This window comes from Rissa tridactyla, chromosome 7 (assembly GCF_028500815.1).
Source record: "Rissa tridactyla isolate bRisTri1 chromosome 7, bRisTri1.patW.cur.20221130, whole genome shotgun sequence".
In the NCBI taxonomy this organism is placed as follows: Eukaryota; Metazoa; Chordata; class Aves; order Charadriiformes; family Laridae; genus Rissa; species Rissa tridactyla.
In genome coordinates, this window is record NC_071472.1 from 26,096,190 (window position 1) to 26,120,282 (window position 24,093).

A 24,093-nucleotide genomic window follows, 5' to 3' on the forward strand; every position below is an offset into this window, starting at 1 on the left:
CAAATAATTTCAATTAAATGCTAACATTCATTGGCGAACCACATTTGTAATCAAAAATGATTTATGGATCTCAAGCCCTACATATCAGCTTATTTTTATTTCAGAATAATTTTAGTAAGTCTAATATAGAAGAAAATGAGTATTCTTACCAAAATGTCAACAACTGAATCACTAAAAAATAAAAAAAAAATCACAGGCAACTATTATAAGATAATTTAAGTTTATGCGATAGAGGGGAATGCATTATAACTGCATGCTTTAAATTACAAGGACATACATTCTGTGCACACACAACCATGGAGAGAAATTTGAGAAATAATGGTGACCTAAAGGCTGCTTAATAAAGCATGTTAAAGTGCTAAGGAGTCTGACAGTGTAAAGCACAGTTTTTACAATAAAAGATGTATTGGGTTAATATGGCTACTCACTGATGCTTACCTGACTAAATATCTTTGCACATTAAATCAAAGATACTTACAATCAGTCTTAAGATAAACCAGCTTTCAAATTTTCTAATATAGAGCAAGCATTTCTCCTACTGAAAACAGCGGAGTTTCAGAATATGCTTTTAAAAGCTATGGCCAGAATCAGAACAACAAAACTTCCTCTTTTATATTATTTTGGTAGCTCTTCCAGGCACTTTAGCTAGCAGTCATCACATAAAAGGAGATGAGATGAAAAGGCTAAAAAAATAACCATGCTTTTAGTAAAATAAGTTTAATGTGCAAAAACATATACACAAACATCTGCAGCAGTATTAATAAAAATATACATTTACTGGAAATTATGTTGATTAATGAAAACAAATTAATTCCATTGAATGAAATTAAATACAGTACGAAATTCACTGCACAGCACTAAATACATCGATGCAAAAAACAACAGCTCAGTGACAGATCTGCATCTCCAAAAGTTGGCATTTTTGTAATTTTTAAGATAGAGTTTCTAACCACATGCATTTCAAAATATTTTTCAATACTAATCTTTATATTATAACGTATTTGCATTCAAAGGCAAACCACTACAGCTCAGCTCTAACTGTCCTCTGGGAATAAATTAGTCGATCTCTATGGCTATAATCATTCTACATCAATATTTAAAATTCACAATACAATTTTAGGCATTACATAAGTTCCCGGCTAAACATATAAAAATACCAAAATAAACTAGGTCTAAATATTAAAGTCAGTAAAAGACCTGAATTACTGCACACTGATTTTAGGGTTTTGAGCCCAACTGTGTATCCACAAGGAATATAATGATGTTATATTGCTTTTATTGCTGAAAATGTAATCCGAGCAAAGCAAAGGAGGAATGAACCACCCGCAACCCAAACAAACTTAGTGAATACAAAATGAAAAGCAACATCAATTTCACTGCAGACAAACCCAGTCACACAGATTAAGCAAGCACAATACTGGTACGTCTTATCTCTGACCACAGGAGGAGGGTAGACAGATTCTACAGGATGAAGAAATTCAGACTATGTAATAGGCAGAATCAATTGTTACCTGCCTCAATCAATGCAGCTCCACTTTCACTGTTCAGCAGCTCACAAATAATTAAAGTTATCCTGGACAAAAACCTCATCTGTAATGACTAGCTAACCGCCACCATGACAAACTTCAAAGTCAGCGATATCAATCTGAATTCAATAGTGTGGAACTGGATATAGCTGATGAATAAGTATGAATCTTACCCTGATGGTCCATGCACGCACTTCATCTGGGCCTGCAGTGAAAAAGTATTCTAGTTGGAGTGCTGCATATCCAGCCTTAATGATCTTTGCTAAAGCACTGAAAAAAAAAAATGAATCCAATTCATTCAACATACACACATAAACCAGCTAAATGCCCCAAGTAATCAATTTACGGGGAAAGACATCGCATATTTTGAAGACATCGGGTCTACTTCTAAACACAGCAATAATCGCAGTAGCCTTTTGCTTTGAACTCTCTTCAGAAGAACTACTTTTTTTTACTGCAGCCTCATAAAGACAGTATTTTGATTTGTTTATTCAGCAGGATACAGAAATATGGGATAAATTTAAATCACCCTATCAGGCAGCACTTTTGGTCTCATGCAATTTTCAGGACTCCAGGTCATGAAAGCGTAACTGTTTGACTGAAATTCAATATTGAAACAATTTATTATAGTTCTTCAGAAAAATTATGGCAAAATTTTCTCCACTGCCCCTATTCCCCATGGATGACAAAACAGTTTTGGTGATCATTCCTTCTCAAAAATATACATAACTAATACCTATGTTATAATTAAAACACTGTACAGAGATGACAGATGACAGTTAAAAACTTAATTTAAAATAAATCTTTTCACTCTGTCTCATGGTAAAGAAAGGAGAAGATTCTCTCTTTATAATGGTAATTACTCTGTCATTTATTATTCTATCAGCGCAAGCAATTAAATTACTGCAAGGAAATAGTTGATAATAAAGTGTAGGGAAAATGAATGCTAATTAACCTTTGTGTCATGTTCTCTTCCAGATACTTCTGTTTCTCCTCAGCACTCATATCTTGCAACTTGAGTTCCAAGGCCCCACTAAAAGGAATGACCAAAGCACCCGGGTCGTGCTTGTCCACCCACTCTTTAATTTTTATCAACCTGTAGACAACAAAGGGCACAACATTATCTTGTAGTGCATGCATGGCTGTACCACATTCATTATTATCAAGTAGCACATACATATTCATAAGAATTGCACGGTTTTATGATGCCATCTTTTTGTGTATTGCTTTCCAAGGTCAAGGCATTAACAGGCAGCAATTGCTTCAGGTGTACTCCATTAACATTTCACTGTTTCTTGGTTTCTGTTTGGCATTTAATCTATCAGAAATAGGCATAATCTGAGACAATAACTAGGGTTTTGGTAGAGGTTAAATACTTGCAGTCTAAAATGCTAACTGAATAAAACTTTGTAGATCTGTGGATGTACATTTTTCTGAGACTTCCAAGAGTGATATTTATCAAATGGGGTAAAACTGGGGGTCTTCAGGTTTTTTGTGGTTGGGGCGTGTTTTTTTTTAAAAGCATCTCAGTGGCTAAGGCCGCTGATATTAGCGGACAGAAAAGAACACTGCACTCTATAAACTCCTAGATAGCAAGCAGCACCCTGCTTTTCCTGGCTATTGATCTTGGAGTACGCCATAGCTAATGAATACAGGGCCCTGTTTCTACGAGTTTCTCCCACCTTTCTACTATCTCTCCAGGACAAAGCTCCTAGATATTGTACTACTATTATTTTTAAATAAAGAATCACATTTTTTGTTTCTCTTCATCCTCAATAACTGGCAGCATCAGTAACAGTTTGCTGTACATCTAATTATTTAATTTTTTTTTTAGTTTAACAAAACTACAAATTTAGAGCTACAGATTTATGGTGCTAATTTTTGAATGTCCAATATCCTATTAAAAATTAAGAAAATCTTGTCAGCAATAGCTGACGTTTAAACCACCTTTAAACACAGGCATCACGTTCGTGACTGGAAATACCATTTATGTTAAATTTAAGGGAGACATTCATAAATGACCTGTAAGGAGTTCAATGTTATTTATAGGGCACTATTTCTGACCAGGTGTGAATGGTAAGCATGACAACTCTGTACGCTCAGCAAGAGAACTCAAGAAGCATAGGGATATTTCCTGCACACTAAGACACAAAGTACAAAATACAGTACTTTGGGTGCCATAGATGCTTCAGACCTGAAGCACCCACCATACAGCACGGGGTTTTATGCTTGCTGAGTTCTTTTTCTTAGTACTGCTAATCTCCAAGATTTAGACTAAGGTTTTAACTGCTATTATACTAAAGTGCCTTGAAACTGCGGCCTGCAAACCTTTAAATAATCAATGCAAATGTCACTTCAGAAAAAAATGAACTGAACCACAAGTTCATCAACACACATTTGTCAAAGAAAATAGCAGGGGATCAGAGCTATTATGAGATTAAGTGCATGGCCCACTGAGTAGGGTTTTAGATGGGACAAAGAATATAAAAGTTCACTCAACAGTTTTCACACGTTTGTTATATAAGGCTGGTCTTCTATCATTTACTTATGTAAATACCCCATCAGTGGTTTTCAATCCTCATTATACTGATCTTTTTTTCCTCCAGTTATCCAATGAAAATATAGTCTGGTATCCAGGACTGATACTGAAACACTATTGCCTTCAGAAAAGTGTGAACTGAAAAATCACAATTAAGGTGCATTTCTGAATGCGACGTGTGACATTTAACAGCATTTCTAAAACTCACATTTGTAGTTAACTAATTTATTTTGGCTAATAAACTGGATATCAAAGTTCAGAACTTATAAATGCCAACCTTTTACAGAAAATGTGTCTAGAAATGGATCTGCTATTCGTAAGTGTACTTCAACATCTGTACATACATCCTTTTTATTATTTTTTTTATGAAAGTATCTAACACTGGTCTCTAGACTAATTAAACAACGTACCAAGTGAAAGACAGAATGAAACATGCTAACTTGAAAAAGTGAATTGAGCCTAAAAGTAACGTCAAAAATCGGATTCAAATTCTGTTTGGTAAATATGGTCATCGTAACTAATAAACTAAGAACTATTGTGGAACAACAAGATAAGAAATAATTACTTTGGCTAAAACACCAATTCAGAATAATAATAGTCTTAGACTGTCATTTTAACAGCTTTTCTATTGAGTCCTTAGAGGGATTATTTGCATTCCTCAGGTATTCTATTGTACAATTCAGATGAATAAAGACTTACAAATCATTCCTCTACCGCCAGTGTGAGACTTTGATCCAGTGAATACACCATTGTACCTTAACTATAATTGGCAAAAAACCTGACAGTGTAGAGCATCACAAGCTTAATAACAAAGGAGAATATCTCAAAGTGTTGACAGATGATCTTCATAATGCAGGAGCAGCGCTGGTACATTTTAGCAATAAATGAGCACTGAGGTCTAAAGGTCTCTGAAGTGACTGACATCAGACCTGCTACAGCCTCACTAAAAGAATAAGGTACTGCATCCCACTCTCTACAGACAGTCGGGTTCTCTGCCTGTGTCTTTCACTTTTGTGACTTTCAATGTCACAGGAATTACTAAAAAGTACCAAGGAATTCCCCTAATGGTGATCAAAATAAAGAAAACAACAAAAAAAAGGTAAATACTCAAATATAAATACACTGCTATGTTTCTAAATGAAATTATCCCCAAAGCAAAAATGCTTGATGAATAATCAGTAAAGTAATAGCGCAAGTTTGCTTTCCTGTTAGGGATAACCAAGTGTGCTAAATAGAACAAAATTCTCTTAACAAATGGTAACAATTAATGTCAAAGTCTGCTTTATTTGAGCGTGGAAACGCTGTATATCTGGTAAAAGGACAGCATTAGTAGACTCATTTGGGCCTTTGTTAAGGTAAGCAAATCCTGGAGTATGTCTCCAGAATTTTATGCTGTACTTGATAATGAATGATGAAGGGTATTGGATTTTAGGCTGAGAGAAAAGTCTATTCACACTTAAATTATCAATTTTAAAAAAAAACGAAACACTAAATGTAGCAACATGAAAAGTTAAAAAAAAAAGAATCAAAACAAAACTCCATGTAGAACAGGCAGAACGAATGACCACAATTAACAGCTGAAACTACTGTAAGAAATATGAAAGCGCTCAAGATGAAAACTCTTCTTGACAAAGTAAACTGAAAACTACGTGAAAACAGTATACACACTAACAGCAATCAAAAATATCCTCTTTCCTAATTAGGTTTTCATTATTAGTAGAGTCAAAACTAAATTCTGATTATAAAATATAGAGCAGAAAGAAGAAAGGCTTATTCTAGTCCTGCTCAATAATAACAGCGAGGGATCTTTGGGAGCATTCTGGACATCCGACAGCCTTCCCCTATCAAGGTGGCTTGGCTCTTCCCCCCAGGTGACTCTGGGCAGAGGAGGAATGTGCCAACAGCAACTACAGAGGGTGCCTGGATTGAAATTTGATTCTATTTGCCACAAATGGACAAAATATCCTTTCTGGAAAAAAAAAAAAATACAGACCCAAGAGACAGTAAGACAACCATTCATTCTGTGATGGCAAAAAGAAAACCTTAACTAAAAGTTGAATTGAAAACTCAAACAGATTGAGAATTGAAAACAAAAACGGATCTGAACAACTTGCAAGCGAAGGCAGCACTCAAAATTCTGGCCAGGGAAAACAGCCAAGAGGGATTAAGATGCTCGCTCCCACCTAACACTGTTACCGTTGGCTGATACGGAGATAAGGAAGGACAAAAGCATATCAGCATATCTACTACTAACTCAGAAAAGCTGTCAAGACCAAGATGTTTTCTTGCCACTACTAGATTCCGAAGTTTGATGAAGGCATCATTTAAGGCCATTCCAGTTTTTAACTTTCCATCAGCCTGACAAGGAAAAAGTAAACAAAAGAAGCTAGTGACTTCATGTGTAGAAGGATCAGGACAACTACCAGAGTTACCTCCTGCTATTAAATCAGGATGCAGAACAGGCCTTGGAGAAAGGCTTAAAAATGGGGGCTCTTGCTGAGAAGGCCAATGAGCAAAAAGCACCAGAAAGGGGAGCTGTGCAGAAGGGAGGGCCTTCACTCTAAAATGGTGATGGTTCTTGAGGCAGGAGAAACCCAAACCTGCAGACAACCAAAATAAAGATGTACAAAAGCTGCAGAATGTACATTAACTACAAATCGATATTTGACAGTTCCACATGAGAGATCCAGCTGGGGACAGAGACAGAGTTCAGATGGAAATCAGAAGTAGCGATGGAAGAGAGAAGCTGCAGAGAGAACTTAAGCTCAGTGGACACCTGCAAGACAAGATGATCTGAAAAACTGACCCTTGAGAAGAAAGGTGATCTGTCAAAGTACGCTTTTGTGCAAGCAAGACCAAAAAAACCCCTCATCTAACTCATGGAAGAGAAACAACTGTTTTTCTGTTCTACACCCAAACGAGGGGAAATCAGCAGAAACAAAACAGCATGGCAAGGAAGAAGAAAATACCAGGCAGCACCACAAGAAGGAAAGAAACAAATGTAGATAACGAGATAAGATCAAACTAAGCGATCAAAACATACAAAAGACTGAAAAAAAGATCTACAGATAAGAGTGAGAACAAGAGGACCTAGCAATTCCAACAGGCTCTTCTCCTTGGCACTTCTAATCAACCCCAGATTTTTTAAACCTTCCAAACTCAATCTGTTTAGTTCTTTGTTCCCCACTGTTGAGAAGTTTCCCACATGTGTAGCCTAAGCCACCTTTATTTCAATTTAAATGCATCAATTTAACTGAGCCTATACACCATGGACTGGGAACACACACTACCTATTTCTTTAGAGCAGCATTTTACATACTTAAAAAATTGAAGTCTTTCTTTTTTATTTTGAGCTTTCTTTGTAAGCCACGTATTTTTTCTAACTTTGAACCTTTCCTGGACTCTCTCCGATGGGTCTAAAAGTTCCTGGAAGCACACAGTACCTAATGTACTCCTTAGAGTTCTCAATAATAATGTCTTATAAGCATTAAAAATAGCTAGAGGATTAACTCACAAATTTTTCAGGTGATTCTCCTGTTTATAAAACCCATTATAGCATTTGCTTTTTTGGTGACAGCACTGCACCACTATCTCATGCTCAGTTTATAACTTATTGTATGACCCTGCTTGACTAGCTGTTTTTAATACTATATTTGCATAGTTGATTATTCCTGCATAAAATACTTCTCAGAAGTTGCACCCTAGCTCTTTTTTTCCCTAATGATTTATTCTGTTTCTCGAGGTGCTCCTAAATTCTAATTTTGTTCTATACATACACCTGGACATCTCCTAGTTTGGGGTCATCTACAGATTTAACAAGAATGCTCATCATCCAGCTCATTAATGGAAATACGTAACAGTATTCAATCAGCAGCCGCTTCTGCAGATCTCATAATGAGATATTCTTCCATTTGGAAAGTGAACCACTGATAACTATACTCTGTGTATTATCTTCCAACCAGTCTTGCATGCTCAACTTCCAGTAATTTCCATCTAGCCAATACTTCCTAACTTGTTTATGAGAATACTGTACGGCACTGAAACCTTTAAAGGCTTAATAAAATCCCAATATGTAGTCAAGTATATTTTTTCACTATATGCAAGACCATTAAATTTATGACAAACCAAATATTAGAGCCATCTGACAATTTAGACAAGTAATAGCCAACATGAATTTGTGAAGACAACTGGGTTGCTTCCAGGTGATTAAAAACAGTTGAATTGTTCCGTTTTTCTTGAAATTAAAGGAAAATTCATTGACTTAAAAATGTCTTGTTTCTTCTTTCCTCTTTGTGGCTTTCTCTTGTCTTTTGAAGCCTCACCCATTATCCACAAGTTATCTAAAATGATAGGCATTGCCAAAAAATTAGGCAATGATTTACTTTTTTTTTTTTTTTTTTTCCCCAGGTCCCAAAACATTCTACTATGAGTACCACTAGATTTAGTTGATTTGGTGGGATGGGAGAGGAAGATCTAATTTACCTAAGCACCAGTAGCACGTGATATGGTTCATAAGCGATGTCCTTCCCTTCTGTTAGCACGGACAGACTCCACAAAGATCAGGTCCCACCGTCCTCAGTGCAGTACATATATATAGATGTATATGTATGTGTATTCTTATATAAATAAGAAACATTCACAGCCTCAATAAGTTTTCATTCCAAATCAATACAATCAACTAAGAATGGAATGGTGAAAACTATGAAACTAATGTATATAATAATTTCGTATCACAAAATAGGTCAGTTAAGAACAGGAAGCAGGGAGCACCGGCTGCACTGTGCTGTAACAGATTAACTTGCTGCAACTCTTACTGCTACCTGCCTTTTTCAGGGTATCCCTTTCTTCTTGCACTACATAAAGGGAAAGGAAGACTAAATAGGAAAACATTAAAGAATAAAAAGGTACTTTCTTCCCCACCATCATAGTTTGCATTTTATGAAGACAACAAATCTACAGGTTTGCAGAATACCTGTTACTGACCTAGGCAATCCTGTTTCACACTGTCAGTACCATTTACAAATTTATTTTTTTATTCCCTGCTCCCAAATGGCCAGGAGGAACACAGCAATCCTTAGATTTCAAACGGCCCTTTCCCAACCCCCACCCGTCACCTGCAAATACTTTCTAGCAACGCTTCAGAACAAAAGCGCTGCCTGCCCATGCTGGGCTGCTCCCTGCCCAGGAGCCTCCTCTCAGCCCCTCACGATAAGAGCTTCAGGAACTCAGAATTTCCTTTATCCTGTGCATCCTGAATGCTTTAAGTTCCTCAATACCTTCCTGGAGTCTGATGTTTGTATCCCCTCCAGTATTCAGTCACTGCATCCAGATGAACGTTACAAGAGATGCAGAGAACCTGTCTCTCGTGTTAGATGTCACTCACATCTCCAACACATATTGACTTGAGCCTTGAAACATGCAGTGGAATAGTCCTTAAAAGTCTTTCCCACATTTTTGGGGACTTGAGACACATGCCATGATCTCAGGAATCTTATGACAGAATAGGTATTCTGTTCTACCAGATCTGGATTTCACACTGTATAACTTCATCGAAATTTCAACTGATACTGTATCAAGAAAAGAAGAATAGAAGTTCCTGATCAACACTGTCATTTGCCATTTATCACAGATGGGTTTATAACTTTCCTTAACATTCTCATTTGAAATTAAGTAATCCCAGGCTCTCTGCCTCATGTGCGTCAAAGCAAGTTTTTCCAGGGTCTTGATCTGTCACGGCCATTATCTTAAATTCCCTATAATTCTGCAAAATCATTCGTTAGATGGGGGACCAGTATTGCACCTACTATTTTAGTTCCTGTTGCATCCCAGATTCTAAAGAAACATTTTCATAAACTGGACATGAGCTTCTCACCCCCTTCCTTATCCACCCAGACGTTACACTTGCTTTTCTGCTACCAGCGGCACATGGAGCGGAGACTCTACCAGCACTCCCTGCAGGCGTATTCATACTGTTCACCAACAAAAACAATCTGCCAAAAAGCAGTTTTGGGAAGAATTTCTTTCTTTCATACGCCCCCTCCCCACCCATTTTCTTTTAAGCTGAACTAATTCACTTTCCCATGTATCCTTACAACTGGTTGTGCCAATGTAACTGAAGGGTGGTGGAGGAACAGGTGAAGACTGTTGAGGATGGGAGTGCCTTAAGTTAGCTTACCACCCGAAAGAGAGCAATGCCATGAAGCCAAGTTCAATCAGGAATTCTGATATTTATTGTTGGAGAATGCTTGCGTATGGCATGACTCCTGAGTAAAAATTATCCCATATGAGATCACTTAAAAATAAACTCTTCAAGGCAGAAAACAGCATTAGTTGACAGGGGGAAAATATTCTGGAAATTCATATGAAAACACTTCATGTCCTCAAGATATAATTCTGTTAACAAATTGTCTAACATAATATGGGTAGTAGCATAGAGTTCTCAGTTTATTTGGTCTAGAAAGCTACTTGGAGATATTCACTGTTCAATGGTTTGTTAAAAACACAGAAGGACATAACACCTCACTTACAACTTCATACTGCTGACCACTTTGTGAACGTATCTCATACAAAGATTTGACTTAACTGACGTGAAACTTGTTTAGCTGTTTTGGGTTTGCAAGATGTTGGAACTGTGAAAGAAATAACAGCAGAGAACATGATACTACCTGTAGTAAGTAATAAAGTACCGCACAGACAGTATTTAATGGACAAAATACTTTTACAACTAGGAGGAATAAAGCATGCATAACAGAAAAATCCTGTTGATGACCTGCAACCAAGTTTGAATTAAAAAGTATCAAAATGGCAGAAAGACAGAGAGAAAGAGGTAAAATAATCCAGAATGACTTTTTCTGCTAATCAATAGAAAGCTCCCAGTAAGAAAAGATTTTTCAGTACCTTATAAAGCGAATTCCATCTAACAAAAGGTCAGTTGAGGTAGCCCTATTTTAAACATTTGTAAGACACATCATTCATGAAGAATAAAGATCTCGAAATCCATTTTTAAGGCATTCATTTCTGATCTAATTTTCAAGACTTCAGTAATATCTCTTTATCCAAATTATGGTCCCCATTAAAGTGATCAAAAACAATTACGAGTTGAGTAATAATGAAAACAGTACTACACTGCTGCTGTAGCACCTGCTGGTACATGAAAGGCTTACAGTCTCTCGTTTTCCTTGGTCTGCCAATTCCAAAAATTAATTCTGTCTTAACACAAGGAAAAAAAAAAAGACAAAAAAAAAGACAAAAAAAAAAAAAGACATGGCTGTTGCTGTCAGCAAGGATCAAGCACAGTCAAGACTGAACTATTGATGAAACTGCATAACAACGCAGCCTGCAACAAATCGTGCACGTTATGTTCCGTAGTTACAGGCACACCGGGCTCCACTTGCAGCACACATACTTTGGGCAGAAAAGATGACTTTGGAAAGTCACATCTTGTTGTTCTTTCTGCTATCATTTATAAACCGCAGAGTTGGGAAAGGTTATCTTGAAAACTAACAAAATAATTTAACAGATGCTTGTCCATAAATTATAGCAGAAGGAGCAAATCTCAGTCACAAGACTGATGATTGAGACACTACTACAGATCAGTAGAAAGAGTCCCTATTCCATAATCAGGTTTACACTACGGCATGATAATTTCAACTTTCGTCTCTTGACGTGGTTTCTTATGTCACATGGAAAATTGTATTCTTAACGGTCCTATACAAAAAAAGTAGAACAATTCATATAAATGCTATTACAGCAAAGTCTCAACTCTGTAATCCTATAAAAAATTATAAGCCATCAATAAATAGACTATTTGATCAAAAAAACAGGTGATGCCTTAACAACAGAAACTTTACATGAAATGCACAGTGGACAACACCATTTAAAATTTATATTCTTTGATTCTTCTATGTACTGTGTGTACACAAGCAAATACAAGGCCATACTCCCAAACAAAAAAATATGATCTACATAAAACTCCTGTGTAATGAAATAAATATATACTAATAACACAAATGCAGACTACAATATGTTTTAGTTTTAGCTTTCACTAATGTCACACAACAATTTAATGAAACCTAAACAAAGTGGGTCAGAATATTCCCCCCCAGTACTCTTAATGAAATATCTTCTCCTGCTCACACATGGTAAGAGGGAGACGCCTTCCTCGCCTCTCCAGAATTAGTCTGTGTGATCTTAATTGTGGAATCTCTCCAGAGCACGGAATTGACATGAACGCCCTCTTCCTCCCTCCATCAGTTGTTAAAAACTATGAAAGTATTAAAATTGCAAGAGTCACACAGTACCACAAGAGCAGCATTACATTTAAAATAATAAACCTTGCTTATTCCCCCTGCCCCCTTGGACCATTACCAACTACTAACATTTTGTGATCACACGATACCATGAGCGACGTTTTAAGAAACAATTTTAACGAGACTAGAAGCAAGAACCATAGAAGCTGGTGATAGTAGCAAAGGTTGGGGGAGGTGGGGCATGTTTGATGAAGAAAAGATCAAATTTGTTATTACGCTGGAATATGCTACTCAATAAATCAGAAATTAGCTTTGATATTAATCCAGAGAAAGAACATCATCTAAGCTCTCAGTATAACAATGAAAGAGTTTAGTTGAAGGGTTAATATGCAAACTACAGCAACTCAAAGAATACAAGGCTTAATTTCAGACACCTGATTTAGATAGCGTATCTCGCTCTGCTCCCTATATAGTTAATGAAGCAGGAGGCTCTTCTGAGGACAATTCAGAGCACTTAAATTAGGGCTCCTGTTCTCACCTTCTTCTTAAAGCATCTTCTCTCTCCTCTCTTCATAGGCTGCTTTAGAAACTAACCCTGACCTTAAGTGCCTAAGGTGCTTATGTAAAATTATGTGGTGTGCCTCAGTCTTACCTCCCGCTGATATATTTCCCCAAAATACTGCCTAATAAATACAATAGCATACACTCTACTGTCATATGAACGTGACCATGTCCAAGTAAAACACTAAATGAGTTCAGGATTTTCACAGTGTGCAGAGATGCTTTGTATGAAACCCACTTCACTAATTTGAAAAGCTGTCATAAAAATGTTCCATTCTACAGACACAGTCTGTTTACCTGTCTAAACTATGGTGAAATGAGAAAAAAAATTAACAATATCTGAATCATCTACTAAAACGTACTTGTCCTAGGGGAACACTAACTTTGATTTTTTTTCAGAAGCAGGAATAAGTATCTGTATCGGTGTCTGAAATTATGCTCCATTTATCTGACGGACTGTAAAGGATCTGTTAGACACGAAGATTTTTATGGCTGAAAATGGAATGACAAAGTAAATTTCTGTCAGAAATAAATACCCTTATTCTCTGGGTGGGTGTGCACAAAACATTTTTATTTGCAAACACAAAACCAAAATTTGATTTATTATAAAACTACGAGTTTACCTATCTTCATTTTCTTATTGATTATGGAATTAGGATGCATTCAACGTCCCCAGCAATTTTAACAACAAAAATTATTTGAGTGAAAAGAAGTTCCACCTTGAAGTTACAGTGCTCTGTGGTAACAAGCACTAACAACAACAGGATCAAAACGCCAAACATAAAATGCAAGCTACTTTAATTATTACGACTTGGTCCAAAAAACATTTTTCAATAGAAAGTCAGAACGTAAGCCCAAAAACATACTAATTCATGTTCAGTCTCCTCTCAGTAACGAAAAGGCACCATGTGAGGTGGCATACATGATAGTTGTCAACATAAATGAAAATGTTCATGAATAAAAAACAGGCTGTATAAAGAGCTAATTATAATATTACTATCAATTGCTAGCTTGCGCTTGCAAATCTTTCATATCATATAAATGCATTGTTTTTGACATTTCTCTGTAGCTAAACATCACATCATTTCACTTTTTCAAAGCAGTTCAAATATGCACGGGATATACTATAAGGAACGTGGGGTCTGATCTACAGTTACACCGAAAAAGGGAAAAGACTATGACATAAATGTGCATTGTCTTTAAAAAATAATTTAAAACATTAATCAGCTTCCAAGTAAAAAAAAAAAAAAAAAAAAGATCTAGACTTCTAACAGCCTCTATAAAATGATTTCTACTTTCTCTACATTCATCCTTTCTATCCAAAACAGCGGTTGAAAAGACTTCACCCCATCATGCAACTGAAGATTATACTACATACACACAAAGCGATAGTGAAGTTGTGAATTATTCAACTTGCATCCAGATGTTTTCTTACCTTTAGAAACACTGTTTATTTGCTTAAAGCAATCACTTACACTCTTTTAGCACATGAGCTGTAAGAAAAGCCCCATTCCTGTTTTAATGTTCAAATGGATTCTTCTTCTATTTTAGAAATGCCGCAGAACTTAAATTTGGAAAAGGCCTGCTTAGTAAGTAATACATAGTTAAAAGCAAACTTAGCCAAAGGAAAAATACTTAAAAAAAACTGTAGTAGGCAGCTATTCTGGGACATGACAGTCTATCCATTTCTCCACCAAAGAAGTCACTTAGTCAACAGATACAATGCTATCTTAGACTTAGTTTGGTTGAGTAATGACACCATCAAAGAAGAAACGATCACAGAAAATAACCTTGGCAAACACAAAGTAATTTGGTTTAAAAGAAAAAATAAAACATGCCCTGATAAATTTATTCTCTCATTGATATAACATATGATTTTCCATGCAGGAGAAATACGCCTATAAAGTATTTGATAGTGTGCTGTGTGTGAAACTGTTCATTCAGCTGAAGAAGAGCGGAAAGTGGATTTGTACAGAGCATGTACTGAGTAATGCACCGGATCTGTTAACAGGAGAACAAATTGGTGTTTAAGGATACTGTTAATCAAGTTAATCAAGGCTCAAACTTAGGACTGATCCTGTTTAAATACATTAATGACCTTGACACAAACATTAGTTGCATGCAAAGTTTACATTTGATACAAGAGCAGGCGACGTCGTCGTCCTCAAAGACATTGTCATCACCGATTGGAAGTGACACGGAGGGGGATCACAATGGGTTAGTCTTCTTCAGAGCAACTCTAAGCCACCAAGACAATGCAACAGGGAAAAGGCAAACGTAATCTACAGATCCTACTGGAAATGCTTCCCTTCTTTTAACAGGACGCATTACATCTGCACATGAAGTATTCATGAAAGCATGTGGAGTACCACGTCAGCTGTGGTCAGCTAAATTCACAACATGTCTAAGATTATCAGAGGAATGGGAACCTCATGTAAATGACAGAGAGAAAATTGATAATGCCTGCTTTAAATAAGTACCGGAGGTAAACACCAATTAGATAAGATACTATTTAATCTACAGGACAAAGCTGCCAGAACCATCAATGAAATAAACCAGCCATGGAAAAATGTAGGCTGGAAATTAGCAGAACATTTTCAACCCAAGGCAGCAGCGAGGTTCTGTGAACGGCCTCCCAATACTAAGTGCAAAACAATCAGCTACCGTTAAAAAAAACCACCTTAATTAATTTATGAAAGTCATTATACTGTGTAGCTACCAACAATAACTGGTTCTCTACTGAATGCAGAGGAGGGATTACAGTAATTTAGGGATTACCATATAGTTACAAGGAAGCACTATACTTTGTGAATTCAGAAGTACATAAAGGCTACGCAGAAATGCAAAAGGGAGACAAAGAGGTCTCAATCTCATACAAATCAAGTTCCTACACGTTTTGTAAAAACCAATGCCTCCACTGGGGAAAAGGCACAAAGAACTCAAACACCACATAGTCGACTTGGCTGGAGCGAGCCAGCTGACCAGCAGGAACAGGCTGGCAGAGTGATCATCATGCAAAAAGTCCTCCCGAGCCACAGAATATGATGCTACCTGCTGTTCACTGCACTATGTCACTGCTTTTTAAAGAATGAATATAAATTAAGAATCACTGTTGTAAGGAAACAAGACTCAAACTCTTGGAAAATTAGACTTCATGAGTTCTGCTCTTCCAAAATAAAATGTAATAAAAGTCAAAAGTAGCCCATAATACCATGTATAGTTACCAGTACTACTCACGAGGAGAGCATGGACAAGGCAGAAGAGGTGGCTGCGGTACTTGTATCACAGTTTGGCAGTAATCCATTTCAAAATCTGGGCAAGGTACACATTTTTAAAAATAACACTAATGAGAACACTGGACTTCATTACCCTAATTAGTCAAATGAAGTAAGTTAGGAACATGATTGTTTTAAAATGTGTGAAAATTTTAATGGAATTTCTTTACTTGGCATCACAAACAGAAATCTAAGAGAGACAGAAGTAAAATCCAGTTCTCCATCACCAAATCTCCAGGCCTTTAACATAAAGCCGTTCCTTGTCCTCCTCCAGTTCCACATCAGTATAAAGTTTTGCTTCAGAGGAAGGGAATCCCATCACCAGAGGTCTCCTATCCTACAGAGCCCTACTGCATCCTCAAGCGCAAGCTTGTCCTTGGCACGGAGCGAGATAAGGTTGGCTGTAAAGGAAAGGGAGTCATTGGGTACACCCAGGAGTAGACAACCCTGTGGGGCAGGGCATAGATTCTGAAATGCATTCGCAACCTTCATTCCGACGTTTCCTGACTTTGAAGTGTTTCCCATTACAACATTAAGACACTTAATATAGCTGTACATAATTCCCAATTTCTAGAAAAAAAACAATAGACCTGCTCAATTCTAAACTGAATGTACTCATCATATACCCATTACACAAACCTATCTTTGAGCTAATGGAGCTACAGTGAGCATTTGCCCCTCAGCAGACCAGAATGTGAGGAGAGGTGAGGTGTTCTGCTATAAGATGTCACAGATACTTGCTAAGAGCAGAGAAACAAAATGAATTTCATGCTGTGTTTTGTGAGGAGAAAAACCTAGTGAGTACAGTCTCTTCTGACCCTTCTTCCTAAAATACAGCCACTTTTCCATCCCATCAACAGTTCTTTGCATTCTGTTGCTCACTCTGTTTTCTTTTCCCAGTGTCATTCTCTAGTCTTCAAAGCTTTCCATCCTGGTCCAACAGGTCTTCAGCAAGATGCTTCCAAACGCGGCCCTCAAAACTCACACCTCTTCACTCAATTCGCCCCTCCCGCCTGCCCTAGCTTTTGGTCACTCCCACACTCCTACTTCCTTTTATCTCATTTGCGGGGTTAACAGGTCTGGTCCTGGCCAGGGACCCACCTCCTACTCAGTTTCCTTCGCTTCTCAACATAGAGAGGTACATCTGGATCAGAGGCACTTCCAAATTCCTGTTAGGTCTGCTCAATTCCTAAGTTTAGTAACAGCTATTTCAAAGAAAAATTCCTTAGCCGCTGTGCATCCCACAGCGTTTAGCTCTACATTAAATATTTACCACAGCACTTTCTTATGTTGTTTAAAAAAAATAAATCATACAAATAGTGAAGTTTTAAAATTTGTGTTCTGCACAAATCCAATGCATTTGAATGACTTTTCCCACTAGAAAGAGGACAAAGTAATTATGTGATAGGCTGAAATGACAGGAATAAAATACCAATTTAAAAAACAAACAAAAAAACCCCATTCCACTGTGTAGTTACTGGAGTACCAGAGACAAAAAGACCCCAATTCAATAAAGTTATTATATCTTACCAGATACATACAGTAATATTTGTTTTAAAGAAGTATTCAATACAAGTCCTTCATTAGAGTCTAGAAAAGCAGAGAAGATACGGTTGTATTTCTAGTGCCTCCGCTTACCAGATGAAATCTTCTCCCAATACAGGCAAAGGATAAAAAATGGGAACCTAAATAGAGCAGACTGAAACACAGTAACATTCCATCTTTCCTAGAAAGAGAAATTTCTCTCAGAAAAAGATGCAGTCGATAGTTTCTCTAGCGTGGTCATATAGTTATTGTGTGCTGTACTTTTGGTACGTACCTGTGGAGCAACAAGAAACGCCAAGAGTGCAGGAGACTTGACATGACTTAATATTCTAGTCATAGCTGCACAGATCCTCATTTTGCTATTTGTCAACAAAGAAACCACAACTATGCATGACATACCGATCACAAAGACGATACATTTTTAATGTTTTAATGAAAATAATGCAAAGTATGGAACTTCACAGCGAGGAGATGCCTAAAGCAGAAGTATTTCCCCAGCTCTTCAGCAGTTTTAAAATACTATGTAATAATCCTTCACAGAGAAAGCACCTACTGAATTTGTGCAAAACTTATATGCTGTGATCCTCAGAAAAGCACCACACTACAAATGCCTTCCATTCATTCCGAAGCAACCCAGATTCAGTACTATAGAAGCTGAAGGTACTGCTCAATGCAATGATTCATAGTTTCCCTAATAGAAAGATTCAGCAGTTTTCAGTCGAGACCTTTATACCCTCTCTGAATAAATGATGCCTGAAATTTTTATTCTTGTTCTAATGGAATTTCAATGGCCTTCACTGCAAATCTACTGGAAATTTTCGCATATTAAGTGGAAAAAATTAAATGATGTTAACCACATTTTAATGTGATTAAGGCTGACAGGGTCATTATTTCTGCTAATCACTCAGTTTAAAAAGCTCAAACAAAACTTTGTAACAGCCAACGTTTTTTTCTGGTTTTCCGTATCTCTACTGTAGTTGAGAATTAAAGCCACTACAGAATTTGAAACACAGTATATATCATAAAAAGGATATATCGAGCGTTTTCTGCAATTTGTACATGGATTTCATTATAATTAATCTCAAGATTAGAAAAAGAAGGGGGGGCAGAATCAATCTTACAATATGTATACCCCTTTACTTCTTTTGTCTTTCTCAATCAAAAGACAAAATAGAACAAGAGAATATACATTCCTTCTCCTGTAGCTCCTATTTGCTAGTGAAAAAGAGGAAATATTTCTCCATGTCTTTACTGTGAACCAAAAGGTATGTGAAATCACTGAGAAGAATTTCTTAGAAAGTGTCTGTTGGGCTCTGCAATACGGAGTTCTGCTTGTTACCATTTAAATCGGCATAAGCTGGAAAATGAGCCTAAAAAAGTGGAACAGAGGCAAATGGCAATAATGGAGAGCAAAGAGTATAGAGTTTTCACAGTGTCTTGTAGCTTCCTCACGTGGACGATCAACAATAGAACAGAAAATTAAGGAGGCTGCTGCTATGGTCACTGGCTCAGCCCGAGAGCCACAGCCTTCCAGCCAGCCCTGCCTGCTCCTGCTCAAAGGTCCACCACCAGCAGCACCGTATCCCGATGGAGCAACTCCCCAAGACCAGTAACAGCACACAGAAGCCTTGGGGGCGATGGAAGGGAGTGGAAGGACTTAAGTTAAAATAACACACATAAGTTGTTACATTCGCGCTACCAGAGATGGGGGGGGCGTGGGGGGGTGTTGTTTGTGGGATTTTTTTTTTTTCTGGGTGGGAGGAGGCTGTTCAGAGTTTTTGTTTGGCTTGGGCTTTAGGCTTTTTGTAGGATTAGCATCTTCTGGAAAGACCACCCCTGTAATGCTTATTGCCTGCTCAATAATTAATACCACTCTCTGTGGATCCTCATTTCTGGAGGACCTTTATCTCTCATGCCATGTTATCTCTCTCCGCACAAACCCAAAACTTACAGATGATTAAAAAAATGGGAGGAAAAAAAAGCATTTCAGTATCCAAATTCATTTTTCTATGTACGTAATTATGCTTAAGTTACTTTAGAAGAGAACAAAAGTGCAGACAGACTGATTCACACTGATCATTCCCATCTGGTTTAATAGATACATTTCAACCTTACTGAATCACTAAAAATAAAAACTGTATTACAGCAGCTTCTTGAATTACAAAAAAAAAAAATTTAAAAAAATAGTAAAAAAGATCATTACCTACTTAACCTTAAAGTATGTGAAATTTACCCGAAAAAATATTTTATTTCCTCCCCGTTCCTCAGCAAAGAATCCAATCACACACACAAATATTTTTAGATCTACTTCATGATTACGACAAAAAATGCTGAGAAACAAGATGGTAATTAATCATACACAAGTTATTTTCATATAAGACTTTCTTTCTACCTTCGTATCTAGCATGTACTGCTATTTCAACCACTAGCAGCTTTTTTTCTACAGAACATTTGCTTCCCGCCTGAATACTTTCCATAACAAGAAAAAAAGAGTCCAATGACATTAGATCATTTACTATCAATGAACAAACTACGTTAACATCAATATCATATTCCAGCTGTAGTTTGTGATGTTCTCAAAAAGCAACATTATTGGTATTGTTGGACTTTCTAGTTTTAGTGTGAAGCCATGCACTAGTGCATCAACTAACAACCTCACTGAATTCTTGTGCTCATCTAAGAAGGGACCCTGCTGAATGTCCTAATGCATCTTATTGTGAATCTTCAGCAAATAAAACTTCATGTATGAGCTCATGATGTGCTTTGCTGCTGGAAAGTCACAGGCTCTGTGGGAAGCTTTTTATCTTCCCAGCAGTCAGTTCTCTGAGAACATCAGTGCAGCTACTGTAGTTACCTGTAGATTACTTGTATTTTCTCACATCTGTGTCCAGCAATCTAAACCATGATGATAAAGGGTCATTAGGTTTTGAGTGAGGAAGGGGATGGACTAGACAATTTGCTCTGATAAGCTCCTTGTTGCGAGCGACGGTTTAGAATGTGAAATGCGGGGTTATGCACATTCTCAACTCAAAAACCGGTGTTCTCAGAGCAGCAATTAAAAATCATACTCAAACCCATCTTAAACTACATGAACACATCTTACCTGAAATTTTTACAATTAATAATATTGCAATAAAATAATTCCGTCATGGTAAGAAGGACATCAACTGTCTATTAGCCACAAAGAATTCAGGTACAATTACTAAGATAACTGCTGTTTGGAGCACAGCAAAGCAATTTCCCACAGTGGGACTTACAGTTCAATTTACCAGTTGGGCAAATATTTTGTGCTCTGTAGTGGTCTACAGAGTTAACAGTTACCTGTAACATTTGAGCAGTGTTATACTTGGAGAAAACTTTCTCCAACCTAAACAGGTGTTTCTACTTTATCTCTTCCCATGAATACACATTTTTTCCAACACTGTTCTAAGAACTATGTTAAGGCTTTTCAATTAACATTAAATGCAAATTTATGAACGAGCCAATGGCTCTATTTTCCCATTCCAAGCTACTTACAATGATGTCTTGTAAGTTATAGGCTACTTGGAAGAGGGATGACAATAAGCACAATGTCACCTATAAAATTATGTTACTCCTTAAGTAACTTGATGAGGTGGTAACAAGCTATTTTTCCTTATGGGGTATTCTTAATTCAGTAAAATAATAATAAAAAATGATCCCATGAGTTAGACAATACTGTCATAAATGGAGAGACATGTACCCACAAACAGAAGAAGGCTGCACTTTCATATGGAGCAAAACCAGGTACCATGAGAACAGTATACAGTGAGAAAACTCCACTCACACAGCCAGTGATAGAGCTGTAAAAATCCTTCAAAATATTTATAGTGAAATTTTGTGTCAAACTCCAGAGAGTATCACGGTATTATGTCCAGCAATAAACAAATACAGGGAAAAACAAAGGAGCCACTGAATATTTCTTGGTCAACATACAAGTTGGCACCAGAAATTCAGAGACTTCGGAGTATGAGGAATGTAACTACTACACTTCTCTCTTCTCAAAATTAAAGATTAAAATAATTGCCATTCAAACACTAACTCATCAGCTTAGATAGTTCAAAAGGGTTTTTTTTCCATTGCCCTTGCCGAGGATGATATCCTGCTATGTTGCTTTTGAGTCTTAATTTCAAGTCAGCGAAGAAAAACACAAGACTGACATTGTACGCAAAAAAATCAGGTCTATTTCCAAAGTAGAATAAGAGTAACAATGCATGACCATAACGGATTTTCCACCAAGATTCAAAGACAGCATTTGAAAAACAGTTTTTTATTTTTACCAGTTATTTTTATTTTATACATATACATCTCCCAGTTCTGACTTCTGCAAGAGGACTAGCTACATACACCACACTTGTATTTTTCTTCATTATTGCTACATGGCCTGTAGTGAAAATGCAACATTTTGAGAACTAACATTAACAGTCTGCATCATCAGAGAAAATGAATCCTTAATAATTATTCATACACCAAGTAACTGTAAACCCAAATCATTTCAGAAGACCTGAATGTGTCAAGAACTTTGACAATTATGACTGGAGCCAGGAAACTGTAGCACTGCAGAATTTCTTATGAATTTTTCTAGTTACTTTTTATAAATGCTGTCCTAGATGACAGCTTAATGTGTACCACATGCAATATTTATTCTTCTTCAGTGTCAGACTGTCTAGCCATCCAAGGGAATACAAAGAATGTCACTTATTAGGATAAAAGCACAAGGAAGGTAATCAAGGACATATGTAACATCAGCCAATCATGCCCTATTTCAACATCCTATTCCATTCATAACAGTTCAACAATTATTTGCTTACTGATAACTTGCTTTCAGGCTGTTTGTGTTCCCCATAATGGTGGTTTGCATTTATTTTGCTCTTTAGAATTGGACACTTGCTGTGCCATGCATGTTTGTCAAAACTTTATATCTTCTGTCAGAAATAGCTCCAGCATATCAAATCATTTCTGTTTGTCAGAAATCACTAATAGAACAATCCAGTTACCTTCTATGTCAATAGGACACTACCGTAACTAGAAACCAGAAACAAAAGGCTATCACGCAACCACACACTACTGCAAGACAGGCAGCTAAAACTATGTTTCCGTTTAATATACTTTTGAGCATATAGCTGTAGCTTTATGGAAAACCTAATACAGAAATTAGACTTTGACCGGAACAGAAAAAAATTTCAGAAATATACTGTCTAAGCACAAAGACATTAACCTTGTTTTTTAAGCTTGAATGACTAAATTCCTTACTAGTCCTTCATGTCTCTTTACCATATTTTTATTTATTTATTTTACCAAACGCCCATATGGAATATTTGCAGACATCTTATCTGCTGATTCCAATCTATCTCACGGATTGAGTTATGAAAATGCATTAATTCACAAAGACAAGTAGAGACGGGCAGATAGAGGGAGCCAAAGACAAACATTTACCCTCCATAAAGTTATTTTTAAGTAATAATAATTTAAAAAATCCTATGGGAAACTGAACACGCATGCACATGCACGCACACTTCATTAATCTGAGTATCCTGGGACACAAAGATTTTATTAAATAAAAACAGGTATGGATTTAATGAGCCTCTGAAATAAAACATAAGCTGGAAGAACCATCACATGTTTTAGATCGACAAGATTGTGCAAGTTTTCAATGTATTAGGTGTAAGGTTTTCTTTTTTTTTTTTAAATAAAAGCCACTTGTTTGGATTTAAATACATTTTCACTTCAGAAGTGTAACACTGTGCCAGTGCATAAGAACAGGAGTGAGACCTGATATACAGTGCATCTGACTAATGCATTTTCATTGTTCAACTCAATGAAATACAACACCAGCACATGCACTTACTCTTTCAAATATTTATCTTCAAAACATCTCTTTAGGATTTAGAAACTATTGCCAGAGCACAGTAAATCCCAAACATTATTTTATTTAACTTCTCTCCGAAGTAACAATATTTAAGGTGAGGCACTGGTAATAAAGGATAATAAGATACCCATACCAAATGTCTCATGTGACAGTTCTTCCATTCAATATACGTAACCTACGAACTTTCCTCTCCAACTTAAACATGAAGAAGCACCTATTCCTGGTTTCAAAACAAGGATACATAGTTCTATTCATTGTAAAACTAGTGACTATCAACATTTGAACATTAGTCATTAGTATTAGTCATTAGAAGAAATGCAAGTTGTGAAAATAAAATACTCTGCCAAAACTGTAGAAGGTAAGTGATCTTTCTTGGGAAAAGCAAGCAGTTAAATGAAAACATATTTCCATATACTTAATACTTACAATTGAGTTATAAATAACCATAAAATTAAAAGGAAAACTATTTAAAAACAAACCAAAACAGAACAAATAAAATGCATCAGATTTT

The 24,093-nt window shown here is 36.6% G+C and overlaps 1 protein-coding gene across 2 annotated transcripts in view; it reads right to left on the bottom strand.

Annotated features, from left to right (window-relative positions):
• OLA1 (Obg like ATPase 1) overlaps positions 1 to 24,093 on the bottom strand; it is a 103,086-nt gene that overhangs the window by 5,067 nt on the left and 73,926 nt on the right. For both annotated transcript variants that reach the window (XM_054208033.1, XM_054208035.1), the window contains 2 exons: positions 2,482 to 2,622; positions 1,700 to 1,796 (listed from right to left, as the gene is read on the bottom strand). In XM_054208033.1, the coding sequence (XP_054064008.1) occupies positions 1,700 to 1,796; positions 2,482 to 2,622 (238 nt within the window). The remainder of the gene's footprint in view (positions 1 to 1,699; positions 1,797 to 2,481; positions 2,623 to 24,093) is intronic.